Consider the following 19,245-nt stretch of genomic DNA (forward strand, 5'->3'; position numbering starts at 1 on the left):
ACTCGTCTCACTTTGGTGCTTTGATATACCAGGTGTTACTCGCCGAGCGAGGGTTTCTGTGAAGAGCTTTACTACGTGGCACGTACAGGCCACTCAGCCCCCTCGCTTTTGTTCTGTCTTGGATGCACTGATCTTGTCTGATGTGCACTCTTCACTCAGGTCCCCCGGGATGCCTCTTTTCAGCCAGCATGCAGATGACCTCCTCCATCTGTTTGCATACACACACACACACACACACACACACACACACACACACACACACACACACACACACACACACACACACACACTAAAATATCTATCTCTTGATCTGAGCTGCCGGCTGTGATGGAGGATGATCATGTAAGGCGGTTATCACACAGCCACTACTGCAGGATTTCTACTGAGGGGATGAAATCCACGAAGGCTCAGATAAATGCCTTCACTTCGGATATGTAACGTGATATGTGTCACCTTCAAAATGATGGATGATACAGTTTGACTGATTATTGTAAAACCCATTACAGCGTGTGTTGTCCAGAGCTATCATTCACACCTTTTTTTCCACAGCAGACATTTTGACTAAAAGTGCAGGTACAGCTACAACTAGAAAGTTGCACTCAGTCGACTGTATCGTGCGATTGACTGAATATAACCCACAGTTGGCTAACCCCCCCCGACTAGACACGAAAGGGTTGCAAGTCGCTGTAAAACACATTTCATTCAAATTCTAAAACAAGCGGCGATGTAAGCCGACAATTGTCTCGAAGTCGTTGTTTAAGACACTGACAAACCGAAATGGAATGCAGTCAATATAAATGTGACTGGTTCCACCTGTTCTTTCCGGGAAAATGAACAATAAATATCAGGTAAACACTTGTCAAAGTAAACAACAAAGTGTTCAAGGATCAAGTGTTTAAAAAAGTAAAACGTGTATTTGTGTAAACACAAACTGAGCATTAAATATCATGCAGTGATTAGCATCAAACCATCAGTGTGGAGAGAGAGAGAGCCAAGGGGGTGGAGGCAGTCATTATGCCTCTCCACTGGTGACTTGAAGCTCATAAGGGATTATATCGCTACTACCTCAATTGTTCGCCTTTTGTTGTGTTGTTTCGTCACATTTTCTGTTTGATTGTGATGCCTTGGTGTGTGTGTGTGTGTGTGTGTGTTATGTGGGTGTGTTCCCTGCACTACGTGTCTAAATGCACATTTTCATGTGTGCTTGTTCGTAGGTGTGAGTGCACAAGATAGGTCAGGGCACTCCGAAGGCAAAGGTCAAAGAGCGGTGTGTGTGCAGGTCCCCGATAAACGGCTGTATTTGACTAACCTGACGAGAGGTGGGTCAGTAGGCCTGTGACCCTGACACGAATAAACACACCTCCTGACACAACTCTGCTACTGTCAATAACATTTCTACACACACACCAGCAGAATGTAGGCCATGGCAACAATACACTCAGCGGGAGCGTGGGCTCGGGCTGAGCTGCATTGCGGTGTCTGTCTCGTGTTTCATGTGCAGATTAAACGTAAGGTGTGTCTTTTGGTTGATGCCAAAAGTGCTTTACAGTGGGACGGAAGGATTATAACATCCCAACACTGAGAGAGAGAGAGAGAGAGAGATAGATACTACTATAGTAAAGCACATGTAGAGACCTCTCCTTGACCGTCCTGGCCCTGTTGCACATCCTCCATGAATGAAAATCTTTGAGATCATTAGATTAGATGCTAAATGAACTGAAATAAACAATTAATCTAATGTCAGTTTGCTAATTTATGACCCGTTAGGAGTAGAGATGTATCGACTATAATGCTGTTCAATGATTGAAATAACATTGAAATTGTAAATCCTTTTGCTTGTAATGACCTACAGTATATTGAAATGGTACTGGAGCTAACAATGAACTAGGACTCCCCATGATGGGAGAAAGAAAGCCTTTTCCTATGGCTCTCCTCCCCCCCCCAGCAGCCACAGCTCCAGAAGGGATGCGGGATGCTTTTCAAGATGCTCATCCCCCTCTTTGCTCTCTTTTGTGTGTGTGTGGGTTATTGAGCAGCAGACAGATGGCTGTCATCATACAAACCTGGGATTACTCTGAAGAACACTGGATGGCTGGCGAGGATGAAGCCGTTGGTGGAGGCTTTCTTTCATCTGCTGTGCAAAAACCATCAACCTCTCCATGAAGATTATTCATTGTAAAAGAAACTTGTGTGTTGGGTTCTCTGGTTAAAACCTTAATTTGCTCCCAATTACTCTGCAGGCTTTTGAACCACAAATTAAGACAATGACAATGTGATAGGTCGGTAAACAAGGGTTTCAAATGTTTTATTCCTTTAATATCAATGGCAAATACAAATTGCTGCTCCACGACTCATTTTCAAAGGTTGGTTTTTTTCCTCCACATTTAAAGTGATTTCTTTAGACGACAGTGTCCAAATTATGCAATTCTTAAAAAGTAAGTGCACAAAACTCCCTCCTTTAAGTCATTGTTCTATAAACACACATTTGACCTCTCTGAGGAGAAAGGCGACGATGTCCGTGGAGCTATGACGCGGTGTGTTGCTGTATATGTGTGTGTGTGTGTGTGTGTTGTGCAACGCATGAAAGCACCACGCCTGTGACGGTCGCAAAGAAAAGGAATGGCCCTCGTGATACATGTCGATATATCATATATCCTCAGACATATACTTCTGTTCGGTCGTGTCCGTTTTTAAGGCATTATCAGCCACTTTGTATGCAGGGACAAAATGTGCAAAAATCAAATATACACATGTTCCCCCTGAAGCTGAAACCTGTAGCTTAAACAACTGGTCTGACTGTAGTCTTGTTCTTTGAGAGATTCCACACCTGCTTCTTAAAAAGGCAGATGCTGAGAGCACCCGGTCGTTTTTAGAGGGGAGGAAGGGTGGCGGTGAAGAGCAACAGCCTGCATGCGATCGTTGACGCACACACTGCCCCACCGCGCATACCTGCCTCGCCCGCACCTTGGATGCCAACGCAACATGAGGGAGTCACGCTCACACATGTGCCAGCACACACACACACACACACACACACACACACGAGAAACACACACAGATTGGCGGAGGACAGACAACAGGCCATGAATGGAACATGGGAGAAAACAGTAGACTCCCATAGACAGCCATTCATGCTTAGCTTAATGAGTCTTTGTAAAGTGGACTTTTTTTGTTGCATTTAACGAGTAAACAAATGAACCAGAACAGAAATGTAGCCTTTACAGTCCTCCACCCACCCTCAACCACCCCAAAACTGTCTCTCTGAAGACAGTGACGAAACACACACACACGCGCACCGACAGATGCGCGCGTTCATTTCAGTGAACACAACTGCCCACTCGCACCGTATTTTCATTACATGCCCCCTTTAGTCTTATAACGTGGCGACACAGCACCTCTCCGTTTTTACAAAAAGTTTCAATTTGACAAAAAAAAAAGCAGCATTCCACAATCAAACACTAAATATTCCTAGATCTATTTTTTTGTGATTCATCTTCATGCTTTTAACTGAGATTTGCGAGCGGTGGAAAGCAGGAGCAGGGGCGTTCCATTGGCACTGTGCTGCTGCTACACTTGCAGGGTCGAGGACGTCTACAATCGATAAGCTGCAGTCCTCTCCCTGCCCGTGATGATTATGGAACCAAACAAAAGCGCTGGGTTCTTACCAGGCGGAGCAGCCATTTAGTTTGAGGTTCGTAGGCACGGGGATGTGCAAACAGGCAACACAGCTTAGCCAGAGGAATCATCACCAGAGCTCAACCCTGGCCACTGGCTCCTCTCATTTTTATACTTTTTAAAATTACATATTTTTTTTTTATCATAAATTATTCCGATTTTTTTTGTCCTTTTATACCCACATTAAAGGGCAACATGGCTTTGAAAACAGCTAAAAAATTATGATCAACCACAGAGAAAACATTTCATTTTTCGACACAAAAGCCTCGGGGCACAAGAGACATTTCTAAATACTCTATGGGTCGACAAGGCTGTGCAAACAAACTACACATTAGAAACTCCCAATAAACCTCACAAGAAGACCAGAAGCAATGACTAATTAAATATAGTTCTATATATTCATCTATATATTTAGTATATCTAATAAATACATTTGTTGATCGACATAGAGATCTTTCTGTAAACTATTTACAACAACATTTTTTGCAGAAACAATAAATAGCTATGTCGGCAAGGCAAAGGAGGGAAACATCTGCGGTGTTTAACGTTTTAGTGCTTTTCGTGTGTGTGAACACGGCGCGTGTTCCCACTGAAAAGTCAAAGCCTCGGCTCGTCTCAAACCTTCATAAATTATTGGCAGGAACATCTTGTAAAAAGTAATGCTCTCGATGCCACCTGCCCGCCCTCTCTTCATAATGGAATGTGCTGACTGCTCTCAGTAGATAGGCTCCTCCCTTCCTATTCATACCTGGTGAACGGGGCAGTGATGAAGTAGTGCACACAAATGTCCCAGCACCTGCCAAGATATGCCAGCAGTTAAAAAGTTTTCCAAACCCGCTCGTGACCTTTTTGTCGTCGCCAGGCTCAGACGTGACAAACACACATTTAGGATGAAAAAGGGATGCTGTAAAAACACCACAGTCATCAGAGAGAGGCAGAAAAACATCAAACCCACCCCCTAAAACCCTTCACAATCTCATGCTGCACACGTTTTTTAGTTTTACCTCAGAATGGCAGGTGTGGACAGAAAATGACAGGGTAGTTACGAGCCTGCCAATGCCAACAAGGGGGGCTAAGGGGGGGGGGGGGGGGGGGGGGGGCGCGTATCGCTGTCGGCCTAAAACAGTTTAACACAACACGCCATTATACTTTAGTGTCCCTACAGATCAGTAGACGAGAGGCATGTTTTTCAAACACTTACTTCATCTTGTAACATCACTGCAACATCTGTAGTGGGGGGGGGATGGGGGCCCTTTAAGTTTTTTTAGAGACAGCATTTGAAAAAAAAAAAAAAAATGCTTTTGTTTACAAAAGCAATTGTAAGTGCAAAATACCATGCACACACGGTTGACTGGTGAGCGGGGCAGAAAAAAACGTATGCGTGAAGTTGGGGTGAAATCTCATAAGTGCTTCCCATGGCTCTTGAGGCATAGAAAAAGAGGCAGTGGGATATTGTGTGGTAACATTCTCTGGCTGAAAGTTGTGTTTTTGATGAATGGGCGGAGAGGGCGGAGTGTCTTTAAAATCCCACTCGTTTGATTGGTGCAGAGCAAGAGGACACCCTAAAGACTGACCGCTGAATGTGGGCGGGTGCATTGAAGTCTGGATGGAAGTCGTTGTGGGAATAGAAAGTCCGAAGAGGCCCGGCTGGACGAGTGGCATCAGACTTGGTCAGTCCTGGTATGTATGGAGAGAGGGGGGGGATGGTGAGGTCTGAGCGAGATCAGGGAGTGGTGAGGCAATCTAAGGGATGGGATTGGCTGAGGGGAAGAAGAAGCTGGAGTTGGGTCAGTGACCAGTGCCGTCTATAGGCTGCAGCCTAACTGCTTGGCCCTCTCCTGAGTGTCCTGCAGCAGCAGCAGGCTGGCGCTGGAGTAGCCCTCGTCGCTGCAGCTGCTGCGCAGGCTGCCTCGCTCGTCCCCCGAGTCGCTCACACTGCTGGTGCTCCACTCCAGGTCACCCAGCAGGTAGTCCGTGCCCTCCACGTCCACATCCAGGTCCTCTGTTGGCGCAAAGGAGCCGCAAAACATTGTAATAGGTCTGAATGATAACTGAATATTCGTCATTTGTTCTAGCAGCTGTACTGGTGGACTGTAAAGACAAAGAACTCTGCATGTGTGTGTTCATGATACTGTGTGCGCCTACAGCCCATCTCTGTTACTAAAGACATTGTGTTTTGCTTTGTTCCCCACGTTTGAAACAGTTGAGGGAATATATGCCATTACCTTATTCTAAGTTTCATTGTTCACACATACATAACTTTGACATAGTGTAGACTACAGCGATTTAGAGTAGTTGGATCCAACAGGCTTAAAGTCCTAAAAGACACACAATTGTGATCATAGCCTGATTTATTCATCATCACTCAAACCCTGATAATAACATTTATAATGTATATGGTTTTACAGAGTTTGTTTATTGCATTTATAAAGCATCGACTTTGACCAGCAGTATTTAGCATAACTTAATTTAAGGGAGGACAGCGGTTAACCACAAGATAAAGGACTTGGGTTTTTTTTGAGCTTCGAACCAAACTTTGACATGTTATGATACGAGGCTTTATGTCATTGACGTGTTTATTGTTGCGTTGCTCTCATCTGGATTCACTGGATACATTAACTCTTCCATGGAGAGCAGCGAGTGTATCATGTCTGTGTACCTTGGTCAGAGTCGAACTTGTCGGAGCCGGTACTGTCAATGCGGGTCCGCTCCACCCCAAGCTGCTCCAGACGCCTCCTCAGGTGTCTCCGCTCCCGCTGTAGCTGCTCCACCGTATGCTGAGCTCTCCTATCGCTCTCCTCCAACCTCTGCAGGGAGGGAAGAGAGAAAACACAAGGAGAAAATGTCAAAAAGGTTGCTCCCTGTGTGTTTCAGTCACTCAAAAATAACACACAAACCCGCCACAGCGCTCAACAAATGGATACATTGGTGATTACATATGGACACACACACCTTGATATGATCTCTGGCCTTCATCAGCAGGCTGAGGGTGGTGTGCCGGTTAGCTTCTGGTCCTAATGGAACGAGGGATTTCAAGCGCTCTAAACACAGCCTTAGATGTGCCCGTCTGCAGACAGAAGAGAAGAAACAAAGAGAGACAAACATGACGAGCCTTTTTCATGTCTGTTACACACAACAATGTTCAACAAGGGATTTGTTGAGCCTTCATATCCAACTTTATTCTTGGCCTTGGAAACGGTAGTTCGACAATAAGTAAGTAAATAACTCAAGGTCGACTTCCAGTCCACGACTTTTTTTCTGGAGCTTTCGACCACATCTCATGGTCGTCATCCCAGTTGCATCAAGTGACATTAGTGTTGAGCTTTGGTTGCATGGTGCCAACTGAGTCGTCTCATCAGGACAACTTCATCCGCTCATGAAGACCATGAGATGTGACTGAAAGCTCCAAAACAAGCTAGTGGGTGCATCTTGAATGAGTTACCTGCGACATATTTTCAGATGGGAACTCTTGATTAATGTCAGCCGTCCTACGACACAGTTCACAGCCGCTCTAAGCTGCCAGTCGCTAAGGTCTGGTGGGTGTTTGCGCCCACTTGACCCGCTGTTACACAACACGCACCTCCAGCTCCAGCCTCGGCGGAGTGTGTACGTGTCTGTATGCCAGTGTGTGCCTGAGCGAGGGGGCGTGTGCACGTCAGACTCTTCCTGAGAGCGAGTGTACAAATTGTTTTGTTTTTTGCCAGCTGAGGGCTGTCTGAAGGAGCTGTTCATTTATGGTCTGCTGCAGGTAATCCTGATGTAAGCGTCACAGCCGGAAAGAGTTTATTAAAAAATGGGACACACGCAAAGAGGGTCAGACTGATTTCACTGTGGGCAGAAGACACACTCAAATATATTTGCATCCTTCTATTGAAGCAGGTATTGGCTTTATTCTAAAACACATATTTCACATTGCATCAGTCACAATTGGCAAGCAGCCCATTGGGAAAAGGCCCAGTGCTCCAGATAGCCAGTCCGCCATTGACCCTCGCCCTTTTACGCACGCACGCACGCACGCACACACACACACACACACACACACACACACACACACACACACACACACACACACACACACACACACACACACACACACACACACACACACACACACACACACACACACACACACACACACACACACACACACACACACACACACACAGTGTTGACAGTGTTCAGCTGCTGAAACCCAAGTGCCTGTTTCTCAGCTGACTCAGTCCAAAGGGCATGACGACTGCCATTACATAACATCCAAATGCCCTCGGCTGTGTTGCTCTAACATAATCAGCTGGGCTAAAACAACCGCTATTCTGGCTCAGTGTGGCTTCAGTGTGTCATTAGATGAGATGTGGGTGTGTGTGTGTGGGGGTGTGTGTGTGTGTGTGTGTGTGTGTGTGTGTGGGGAGCTACAGGCTTGTGTGTACAGCCGAAGGCCGGAACCGTTCTCTGAACTTTCCTCTTCCCTAATTTCGCGCTTGTGTCCTTTTTATTAAATGCCCACGACTGTTCCAGCAGTAAATCACCCCACTGTCCTCGCTCTCGCCCTCTGACCCCCAACAGTAGCTGACCATGACCAGCTGGGAGGCGTGGTGGTGGCTGGAGTCGTGTTACGCGGACATAAACACACGCACGCTCTTCGTTCTGCGTGCAGAGACAGAGGGGAGTCGTACAAATTAGGACTTTGAATGTGTGTGTGTGGAGAATTCACTGGAGGCGATATTACCAGAGAGGGGGGGGGGGGGGGGGGGGGTCTCGTTGCACTCCTCTGGCTTTGCTGGCAGTGGGTCCCCATGAGTAATTTACTATCTGCCTATGATGGCTTTCTATCATCAAGCTACTGGTGGGAGAAACTGGCTAAAGGCTGTGAACGTTCTCAAGTGTAATACGACATGCTGTGGTCGTAATTTTGACTTACTGCTTGGCCTGAGGTGTCTCCACACACTCGCTCATGCTCAGGCCTCAGTGCCATATATTATTCAGGCTGTTCACTGGGCTGCTGGTCTGGATCAACTAGCGCTGGCAAGATGGAAAGCACCGACGGGGACTTAATCATTTTATTAATTAATTACATATTAGTTTTCTGGCCTAAAATGTCTGCCTGACAATTTATGTTTGATTTATGTTTTGATTCATTACAACCCTCACAGCCTGGTATTACAGCTGTAGCATTGTCTTAAACTATAGTAAACGTATTGACGTGGTGTTTCCTAGCGGGAGTCCACAGCCACGCCAGCAGCTCTGTGAGGCTGTACGACGACACAGCGCCGCTTTGAGCTAAACGCTAACGTCGGCACGCAACATGCTTACAATGTCAACGCTGGCATGCTGACGTTAAGCAGGTGTAATGTTTGCCTTGTTCATCCTCTTAGTTTCACGTGTTAGCTTGCTAACATCTTCTAAGTAGCAATAAACACAAACTACTGCTGAGGCTGATGGGAATGCCATTAAATCATAAATAAAAGAATATCAATGTCAATATCCATTTTGCTTTTTTCAGTTTCCTTTTTCGTTTAAACATTTAATTATGGCCCGAGTACTAAAACGAAAATAATGTAGTTACCATTCTCTCTTAAATTCTAGGTAAAATCAACCCATAATTTACAGACACTTTCCATAGTAACAGACGAACAGCAAATATGCACAAACACACACACACAGGACACTTTGACGTACCTGTTCTTTTCCATTTCATTGTGCGTAGACCTGTGGAGATGAAAACACATGTGAGAAACCACACAAAATAACAAGGCTGCTGCTTAAACAGGGTAAGGTTTCCACTTTGTGTGCCATCACAGCGGCCCAAGGCCTTACTGCAGGGGAGGAAGAGAGGCAGAAAAGGCTGAGTGGGAGTTTATGAGCAGTCACAACGAGCTGAGGAAAAGGGATGCTAAGAAAAACAGGCTGAGCATTCTGATGCCTGTGGCTTGTAATGTGGAGGATACTTGTGCTTTTTTTAAAGACTTAAATACGTGATGAGGAGGCCAGGTGTAAACATAGTAAGTAGAAACAGAAGCGAGAGACTATGCCCTCAAACTGTGCGTGTAGTACTGAGAGAGGCGGGGGGGGGGGGGGGGGGCAGTGCTAAAGGTAAAATGAGAGATGGAGGTGCGCTTGCAGCCAGCAGGACTTCTGCATTGCAGTAGCCCCTTTTCACACAGCCTGTTCCACCCACCCCGGGTCCCAAAATAACCCGTCTGCACCTTCAGCTCTGCGAGGCTCGACACTGTCCCCCGTTGCATGCCATGGCCAAGAATCTCAGAGGTCCGTCGCACACACCCACACTTTGATTCACCTCAATGTTTGACAACTTACCGTCAGGACTAAGCTTAGCAACAACGTCTTCCAATATTGCAACCTCCAAACAGCAATCGGTGTCATGCCTGTGTGTGTGTGTGTGTGTGTGTGTGTGTGTGTGTGTGTGTGTGTGTGTGTGGGGTATCATCTTGTTTCAGCTTTGGGTGCTCTCTATCTCCCTTGGCCCCTCCCCCCCCGGACAGTGTGCATTCCTGTGCAGGGCAGACAGTCGCTGGTGACATAACAGCACTAGCAGGGACATGACCCCACTTATTCAGGCTACATTTCAGGCTCTGGGACACGTCTCCATAACCCTACCACCTATAATGCACGGGTTGCTCTATTTCTATATCAACACATTACTATTAAAGACAGGATAGATGCCCAAAACGACAAAAATAAGACCAAAAGGTTGTATGAAAGCCGCATTTCCTTCAGAGAGGGTTCCAAGTCAGCCTGGTTCCTCTGAATGACTATTCTAATAATGAGTTTGAGTCTTCAAACTCCACCTACAGTGTTGGCATTCAATCTTCCCTGACAGCTCCCTGGACATGAACTGGATAACTGAATTGCAGACAAGACACTACTACATGAATCTACTATTAACCCGTTCTCCTTTCTGAAGGCTGAAACAACACAGGGCGGTGAGGACGCAAAGTCTCAATTTGCCTGCTCAACATGGATGGATGTGTGTGTGTGTGTGTGTGTGTGTGTGTGTGTGTGTGTGTGTGTGTGTGTGTGTGTGTGTGTGTGTGTGTGTGTGTGTGTGTGTGTGTGTGTGTGTGGCGGGTGGGGGCGGACCTGTGTAATGGAGGAGCTGGTGCTCTCCATCGCTTGCCAACAGTGAGAACTGAGCAGGAAAGACACATGGGGGGTGGAGGAGGTGGGAAGAGAGAGAGAACGCAAGTGGGAGAGAGAGCTGAGGGGGATGGAAGAGTCGCTACTACAGACACACACACACACACACACGTCAGAACCACAGTGACTCCCCTCCCCCACTACTCACACAGCCATGCCATGGTTAAACAACACAAACTGGAGGAGCTTGTTCATACTGGGTTGACTGGCTTCACATATATATATTCATGGCTGCCCGACGTACATTTCACCAAGTCTCAACAGCATCAAGATGCCTGATCAATTAATGGTCCTTGGAATGGATTTAAAGCTCACAGATGATGAGGGAGTTGCGTAACTAAAACTTGGAGTTACACAAATAAAATGGTAAAAGTGCCGATAAGCTGAAAAGATTGAATGGCTTGAGGACAAACCTGCAGCAGCTCGTGGTCTACTTGACATACAGGCCACCTAAGCATGTTGGGACATGTTCTGAGCTGGTTCCCTCGACAAAAGGCCAATGGGATTTTTCCATTGTCCATTTCAAGCATCTCACCAAACACGTTGACTCATATACAGGTTTCATGACTTATTCCTGCTGCACTCAATCGACGAAGCTAACCTCAACGGACTAAATCCTGACCAACAGGCTAAACCAAACATTTGAATAACGACATGTTCCTTTTAAAAGACCAGTATTTACACATGTCTGTATTTAGACAATGAAACGCAGGTAATTATTCTGATTTCTTAAATCTTTTGGCAGATGCCTCCAGCTGAAACGATTAGTCAACTAAATATTTTGCTCATCTAATAATCATTAATTTTACATTCTCTGGTTGTAGCTTCTCCAATGTGAGGATTCGCTGCTTTTATATATCAGTGTTTTTATCTTCGGGTTTTTGGACAGTTGGACAATTTGAAGACACTGGGAACCGACAGACGCTATTCACTATGTTCTTAAAAATGTAATAGACGAAACGATTAATTCAAAAGAATAATCAACTTATTAACCGGTAGTGTGTATGAAGGGATGGAATACTCAAACATCCGTGTATACCAGTCTTCTAACTTTAGGTCGAGAAGTTCTTCCGACATGCAACTTTATACAGCGTGTACAGGCCTGCCATCATAGATGGGGGGCCAGGCGCGACAGTTTAAGCGCACGTTCGGACACTAACTCACTGAGGACATTTACGATGTTGCAGCTATTTCAGCTGGATGTACATTGAGTCACACAACGTAAGAGGTCTATATAAAAACCTATTCATGGCCTTCTCTCGTGTGAGAGAGGAGTCGCCCCCTGGAGCAGGTCCCCCAATGTCACCGTTCACTTTCATCATTATTAGAACATCTTCTCTATACTAACAGGCAAATGTTTCGATCTCAAGCAAGTCTGTTTTGCACCAATTAGCTGTTTAATTGTGGCGTTTTTCATTGTGCATATGCACATAAATACAGGTGGATACAAACACACCTCAATCACGTAGGTCCTATAGAGTACGGTTCCACTAGTGCTGCCTTCGATCGAGGAGCTTCTTCATCCTCTCCACGAGAAACAATCGATGCGCTCAGAAGCTGTGCGTTTCACAACGAGTTTCGCAAACAAAATGTCCCCAATTGCACAAAAGCCAAACTGCAATCTAATCACGAGAGTGCACATTGATTTGTGAGAGTGTGAATGCAACATAAATCTGTCCCGATATGATTGACTGATAGAATTCTACGTGTGGGGAGTCGTGTCTATTGACCGGAGCTGTCAGGACGTGCTCCCTCGGTGAAATGTCATCTGCGGCCCCTTTGACTGACCCAGTTTGCCTTACTGAGGGGCCCTTTCGCTTTAAAACCGACTGATGCTTGCTGCTGTCACTCAAACGCTTTGAAGACGAGGGGTAGTCAAAACAAGGCCATAACCCAATAGACTCCATAACCCAATCCAGACGTCATATTACTCTACTTTGAAACTGATCTTGTTTTTACTGTGTCTCTTGTTTGCACTATGCTGCTGTAATCCTGTACATTTCCCCACTGCGGGACTAATAAAGGATTATCTTATCTTATCTAATTGCAGCACCAAAAAAATAAAGCAAAACAAAATGACGTTAAATGTCCTAATTTATGATGCTGTTACTACAAAAGGACAAATTATAAGTGTGCATTGTAAAAATCAAAAACCAGTCCAGTAAACAATGGATTAACGTTGCTGCGCTCAGTGTGGACACACTTGATGGGGGGTATTATGATGAGCGCCATGTTGCAGCGCTGAACAATTATACAGTGTGTATATATGTTCTGGCCACAAGGAGCTGATATGCCTCTTTACCTGCTACTTGTGTTTTTCTTGCTTTTGCTTTTCCTTTTCAAGCTTTCCCTCTCTTGGCTGCTGATGAAGGGTGGCATGGAGGCATAGCCGTGTTCGGCTTCTGCAAGCAAAACAAACAAACAAACAAACAACATGTTGGTCACGTGTCCAGATATATCTGACAATACAAAAATATAACCACGGTGAAAAGAAGCCAAAATAGAACGGCTGCAAAAAGGAGAATTCAGTAGCAATGTCGTGTGTTTAAGTGCACTAAAGGATGGAGTCCATGCAGAGTCTTTGCACCGTGTTTTCTCCCCTCAGCCTGGACAATGATGTCATCTTGAACTGGAATAAACCCCACAAGCAAACCACAACAGAGGGAAAGGAGGGGCCTCCATGATAACAATGTGTCCCTGCACATCTGACTGCATCTGCCACATATGCATTCAGTGATTCTTTTTATTCATTTACCAGAGAAAGGAAAAATGCACATGTTTGTTCTGCACATTTTTGCAGATCATCACCCAAAATGTCTGAAGATGAATATTTATGAGCAACCAATGTTTGGGTCACGTTAGGCGATGCATTCTGCTGTGTCAAAACGTTACTCGAATACTTAATGTAAAAAATGTTTTCAATAAGGGGCAGCACCAGGATTTAAAATAAACTTCAAAATGGCAGGTGCATTAATTAGCATGGATCAGGGGGAAGTGATGTCATTGTCATTTTTCATAAGGAAAACAGAAAACAATACACTTTACCTCGTTCCCTGCGCTCAAGGTACTCGGCTGCTTCGATCAACATCTGCACCATTCCGATCGCCGCCATTTTCAACAATAAAACGGATAATATAACAATCCGATGAGGGATATTCTGTGGTTGTACACAACCTTTAGGTCCTAAACCACTGGTCTGCTTCTAAAGGTGGCTTGCTGTTCTGGCAGTTGTTTTTTTAAAGGTGAGCGCGAACGTTAAAGGGTAACTCCTGCAGTGTATCAAACGGGTTATTTAAAAAATAAATGTCCTAAATACAGCACCAATCAGTTTACACAAAACTAGCCCCCTCCTTAATGTTAAAAAATGGTTCAGGTAACGTTGAGGGTCTGGTGTTAGCTGAGGCTAACACTTCAACAGCTACGGTTGCTTTGGCCTCTTTATTAAGCAAATACTTTGCTAAAAAAACAACGGCTTTCTATGAAGTTATTCGAGAAAAAACCGGCTGGTTGAGAAAACGGTTGAGTATTGCTCCGTTTGAAAAACAAAACAAGTTGGCTGACGTTAGCGCTCGTGACAAGTTGCCAAATTAACGATGAAACCGTATCGCTAGCTCGTGAACAGATTGGACCAATCGGGAAAAAAGACCGATGGCTGTTCAGTTGTCACAGTCTTGACCGATTGTGGAAATCATAGAAAAAAACGAGCTAACGTTAGTTGTCTTAAAAGTTCAACGGACGATGTCATCCAACCTTATCGGTTCGGGGCTATGTGGCCGGCTAGTTTTGTGCTGGCTTATCACCCGTAAAAACGTCCTGCTAGCGACTGACATCAACCGAGGAACAAGTGTTTATCAAACTGCTTCAAAAATAGTGGCTTGTTGATCTGGACGACAGCAAACTACTGTACTTCCCCACAAAGCGCCTGTGTTCTGCGATGTGATTGGGTACTGGGCGTAACTTATTGCGCTCCTATTGGGCGGTTACACTGTCAATCGTCGAAAGGGTCGCGGGCTGACTGCCACTGAGAACCTGGTTCAGCCATTTTGGTCCTTTGATTCCATTGGCGAAAGCATACGGCGGCGGAGCCAAAATGAGCACAGTTTCCGCCTTACACGTTCGTGTACCGTGATTGGTTGCTCTCTGATATACTCGTTAGCCATTGGCCGCAACGACCACGAGCTAAATTGACAATGCCCACTTCTAACAGAAGACACGCCCCTCTACCATGCTGTTTCGCGGTGTATGGCCATGATTGGCTCCCGTGGTGTTGTTTGGCTTTACTCGTGTTCAGCTATTGGCCAGATTCACATGTTATCTTGTTATTGGTCTGTTGCGTCTTCAATCACAAAGAATATATCTGCGCAGGCGCACACCTACTGTTTTCCGAATCATATCAGTATAAGGCGTCTTCAAAATGAGACGGATGCCCATTTTAATGCAGGGAAAACAAACCTAGGCTAAAACAACATGGGATGAGAGCAGCTGCTGAAAGATGTCCTTCGTCCAAGACTAAATTTGATAATTGGCTTGGCGAGAACACAAAATTAGATTAAATTCGGTGACACCTACCAAAACAACCCACCAGCAAGCCACACAAAAATACATAAACAGGTAAAATCTCTTGACTGTAGAATACATTAGTCTTTGGATTATCCGTTAGTCTAGACTCCATAATACTACGATCACATTCATTAATTTACATATGTGAAATGTTCCTGCACATTATGGCAGCTGCAGAATTGCACTTATTTTTCATAAATCAGGACTGCAGCAACACATTTTTAAAATTATTTTTATTTCAAATAAAACTCCAAACACACACCTCAAGAACACAAAGCCAACTGCATTGTTACTCCTGTCCATTTTCCGACAAAGCTGAGTATTGGTAGGTGACTAGAAAAAAAAAAAGTATATACACAATTGTTGCATAACACAAGACAGGTTTGAAATAACACAATATCATCCACTACCATGGAGAGGAGAACGGAGCTTCTCGGGTACCAGAATGAGTCGTTGACACTTTCAGGCAATGAAGTCCAGTGGTCTGTTGAACCCACCTTTTCTGTTCATATACTGCCTAAAAAAAGAGATATAAATATATGTAAGAAAACATTACATCACTGTTACCCTCGCAACACTTGCCGATTACATCATCGAGGACCAATGGGAGAGCCGGGATCTCAGCATAGAAACACCTGCAGAGGTGATTGGCTACAATAACAGTGGATGACACTCACAGTGAGGGGACCGAGAAGTTGACACTTTAAACTCAGCAAAGCAACCTGACAGACAACCGAGGTTCAGACAATAACGTCAAAAATGATCACTATATAATTGAAACAAGGGCTTGTGAAACAATTTTAAAAAAAAACTGTACGTGGCTATAAACAGTTCTGTGCAATTCGAAAACATTATTTGGTTGACGTACCTGTATTTTCTCTTCATGCTCACATTGATAGCAAACGCATTGACGGATCCATCAGTTTTCCTCCCCTGTTTGAAAACATTGTTACAGTGTCACACATACAGAACATCACATATTTCAGGTCAAGTTAAACAGTAAAATATTGCTTGTTGAAAATTTTTTGTTGCTCATTTGGAAGATAAGTATTCCCAAAACTTCTAAATAACCCCACAGCTGAATTAGGCTGAGCAACGTGGGTCACACTGGTGGTAAACCAGGAAGGTTTAAAATTGTATTTGACAGATAAAAGTAACGACGAATTTCCATGTCTTCCGTAATGTTGAGGCACATTGATACTCTGAAAAGACATTTCTATTAACAAGGGAGTTTCAGTTCAATGGCTAACTCCATATTTCCTTCAACATCACACGTCTGCAGCTGATTCACAGTGAAACACTTCCAGTCTGCTGCATGGAGCCACCGGAAGGATTTTACTGTACAGCAGTGGTGTAAATTGAGCATGAAGTTAGTCATCAAGGGCTAGCTTGTCTAAATATGGAGCCATGACCTTCCACTGTGAATAGTGACCATTATATAACCAGGAGCTACCTACTCTGATACTGCAAGCATTGTGTTTGTGGGAATTCAGAGCACAACTGGGATGAATTGGCACACCGAGCAGGCCAAACAAGGATGAGTGAAATCCAACAGCATGCCTATCTTCAGTTCAGCTGTGGAATTAACTGAATTTGAAACAAACTGCACCTCCTTGTGGGTGCACAACATAGGACACCCTTGTTCTATTACCTTGCTGGTCTCAAAGGAACCAAATCCCATCAGTTTCATCATCTCAATTTCCTCTTCTGTTTTGCCCTCCATGTCTTCCGCTGTCGAATTTTGGCAAAAACATTGATGTCATAAGCATTAGAAAAAGCTGAATCTACTCCTGAGTTCATGTCAAAATAGCAAATATGGACATATTCATAATAACTATAATACCTGAGATCGTGATGGGCTTCGCTGTCTTTTCCTTAGAATCTTTGCGCTCCTCAGAGGGGGAGGAGGAGGAGCGATGGCGCCGGGGGGGAGACCTGCTGCGGGAACACAAATGGCTGTTAAAACGGGCTCAGGGCGGGTTACCACATCTGCACCTTAAAGTGATTAATAGTGTTCATGATTTGTGTAATTCTAGTAAGCTTGCAGATCCACGTGCTTTTTCTCCAAAGGGAAAAGTGTCTCAAAAAAGAACTCCAAACACTCTGAAAGACGATTACTGTCTATGACTATTCACTAGATTGATATTTGGTGACAATATACATAGAATGACTGCAGACATAAGTGTGTGTATGTATGTATGTATGTATATATATGTATGTGTATATATATGTATGTGATATGTGATATATCTATATCTATATCTATATCTATATATATATATATATATATATATATATATATATATATATACTGTATAAAGCAAAGAGTAGAGAGAGATGGTGTTAACTCACCTTGAACGTCTCCTGTGAGGAGATCGTGAGCGGCTTCTCCGACGCTCTCGATCCCGATCTCGAGAACGAGAGCGTTCCCTTTCCCTTCGCTTCCGCTCACGTTCCCGGGAAGCTGAGCGGGAACGCCGTCTCTCTGCTATAAGGGAGGAAACCAGATCATGTCAGCAATCAAACTGGGGGATAATAAGTGGGCATATTGTCATCCACGTTTTTAACATTCTTCTCTACACAGTGAATTTGTGTAGAGTGAGTGAACTCTACTGGTCTTTGATGTCAGACAAACCCGAGATAAGAGGATATCAATCTGAGTTGCAGAAATAATGTTTATCGATCGAACAGTTAAATACAACCAATATCTTACCACGTGTATCGGCCTATAGGTCAAAAAGGTCAAGCTCTTCAGGCTCTGGGACTCTGTTGTTAATTAAACACTTACTATACCAAAAAATAGTTTAACACTCCAACTACAAAACCAGTCAAATATCACTGCCAGCTTCGAAAACGCAGCAAACCTACAATGAATTGAGCAAACATCTAGAACTTCGTGTAACGTCTGTTAACGTAGGAAGGCGACAATGACGCAATGAATCACATGTTATGATGTAAAGTCGTCAAGGAAAGACAATAGGTTCACTGTTATATTCATATGAATGTTATCTTTTTCCCCAGTGTAAATTACAAACTGCGTTCCAGGAGCTAAAGCAGCCAGCTGACCGTACGTAGTGTTAACGTTAGCTACATTAGCTAGCTTACGTTTAGCTTCTTACCTCGTCTTGGAGGAGATCGACTCCGGCTTCTTCCCATTTTACCAATCAGTAAAATGTCAACTCAATGTAGTAGTACAAACAACACAATTTGAGCCGCAAACTATATGAATTTCGTTGGATTAATGGCTGCTTCCTAAAGTCAGGCTCTTTTGTTGTCTCTTCTGGTCGCGAGCTTCCGGTGACGTTTCTACAGAAGAGCGCCCGCTAGCGGCGCGGAGGAGAGTTAGTGTTTCACCTCTGTTGACAACATCGATGCGCATTAGCACCACCTATAGGTCTGACTGGGATTTCCGTTGGCTATAATGCTTATTATTAAGACTGATCATTTATAGAAGTGTAAATACAGAAACAAATGTTTTACGTTAATTAAAAAAATATTGTAGTTGGTCGTTAAAATGAATGCAGTAGTAACGGAACCTGGAACGGAAGGACTTCAAAGTACAAAAAGACATGAACTAGATGTCCAGTTGATTTTAAATCAAACTTGATCTTTAATGACTGATACATGGTAACCTTGCAACACTCACTTATACATTCTAATATAAAATAAATTAAAACCATGAGCAAACATCACACATCAGCATTTTGACAACAGCTACTGGTTAAAACGGAAAGTAATTACAACTGTTAACAGGGTATTTTGCACACATACATTTAAAAGAAAATGAGAAAATCTGAATGTTTAGTACCATTAGTATCTTCCATTACTGAGTTTCACACTGCATTGGCAAGCAAC

General features: G+C 44.2%; 2 protein-coding genes across 3 annotated transcripts; both read right to left on the reverse strand.

The window, feature by feature from the left end:
* Positions 1–5,026: 5,026 nt before the first annotated feature.
* Positions 5,027–14,227, reverse strand: mxd1 (MAX dimerization protein 1). The gene is made up of 6 exons (XM_079270253.1): positions 13,876–14,227; positions 13,133–13,232; positions 9,352–9,381; positions 6,628–6,742; positions 6,335–6,482; positions 5,027–5,677 (listed from the first exon to the last, which is right to left on the reverse strand). The coding sequence occupies exons 1-6, from the start codon at positions 13,940–13,942 to the stop codon at positions 5,481–5,483; spliced, it is 657 nt and encodes a 218-aa protein (XP_079126379.1). The 5' UTR covers positions 13,943–14,227; the 3' UTR covers positions 5,027–5,480.
* A 1,377-nt stretch (positions 14,228–15,604) lies between these two features.
* Positions 15,605–18,674, reverse strand: snrnp27 (small nuclear ribonucleoprotein 27 (U4/U6.U5)). Of its 2 annotated transcripts, none has more exons than XM_079270983.1 (6): positions 18,510–18,674; positions 17,743–17,878; positions 17,234–17,325; positions 17,042–17,121; positions 16,259–16,323; positions 15,605–15,907 (listed from the first exon to the last, which is right to left on the reverse strand). In XM_079270983.1, the coding sequence occupies exons 1-6, from the start codon at positions 18,544–18,546 to the stop codon at positions 15,853–15,855; spliced, it is 465 nt and encodes a 154-aa protein (XP_079127109.1). In that variant the 5' UTR covers positions 18,547–18,674; the 3' UTR covers positions 15,605–15,852. The 2 variants fall into 2 exon arrangements, with proteins under 2 accessions (XP_079127109.1, XP_079127108.1); XM_079270982.1 differs by having other exon boundaries at positions 17,234–17,328.
* Positions 18,675–19,245: the final 571 nt, after the last annotated feature.

The sequence above is a fragment of the Melanostigma gelatinosum genome (genome assembly GCF_949748355.1).
Source record: "Melanostigma gelatinosum genome assembly, chromosome: 6".
Taxonomy (NCBI): Eukaryota; Metazoa; Chordata; class Actinopteri; order Perciformes; family Zoarcidae; genus Melanostigma; species Melanostigma gelatinosum.

What these genes read in the sequence shown, in the direction of transcription:
- mxd1 (XM_079270253.1), bottom strand. Translation starts at nt 13,942, where the DNA reads ATGGCGGCGATCGGAATGGTGCAGATGTTGATCGAAGCAGCCGAGTAC. An exon ending in AAGAAAAACACAAGTAGCAG is followed by an intron (nt 9,382 to 13,132) that starts GTAAAGAGGCAT and finishes TCATCTCCACAG; the next exon opens with GTCTACGCACAATGAAATGG. An exon ending in AATGAAATGGAAAAGAACAG is followed by an intron (nt 6,743 to 9,351) that starts GTACGTCAAAGT and finishes TTCTGTCTGCAG; the next exon opens with ACGGGCACATCTAAGGCTGT.
- snrnp27 (XM_079270982.1), bottom strand. Translation starts at nt 18,546, where the DNA reads ATGGGAAGAAGCCGGAGTCGATCTCCTCCAAGACGAG. An exon ending in GAAGCCCATCACGATCTCAG is followed by an intron (nt 17,122 to 17,233) that starts GTATTATAGTTA and finishes AAAATTCGACAG; the next exon opens with CGGAAGACATGGAGGGCAAA. An exon ending in AGCATGAAGAGAAAATACAG is followed by an intron (nt 15,908 to 16,258) that starts GTACGTCAACCA and finishes CTCTTTTTTTAG; the next exon opens with GCAGTATATGAACAGAAAAG.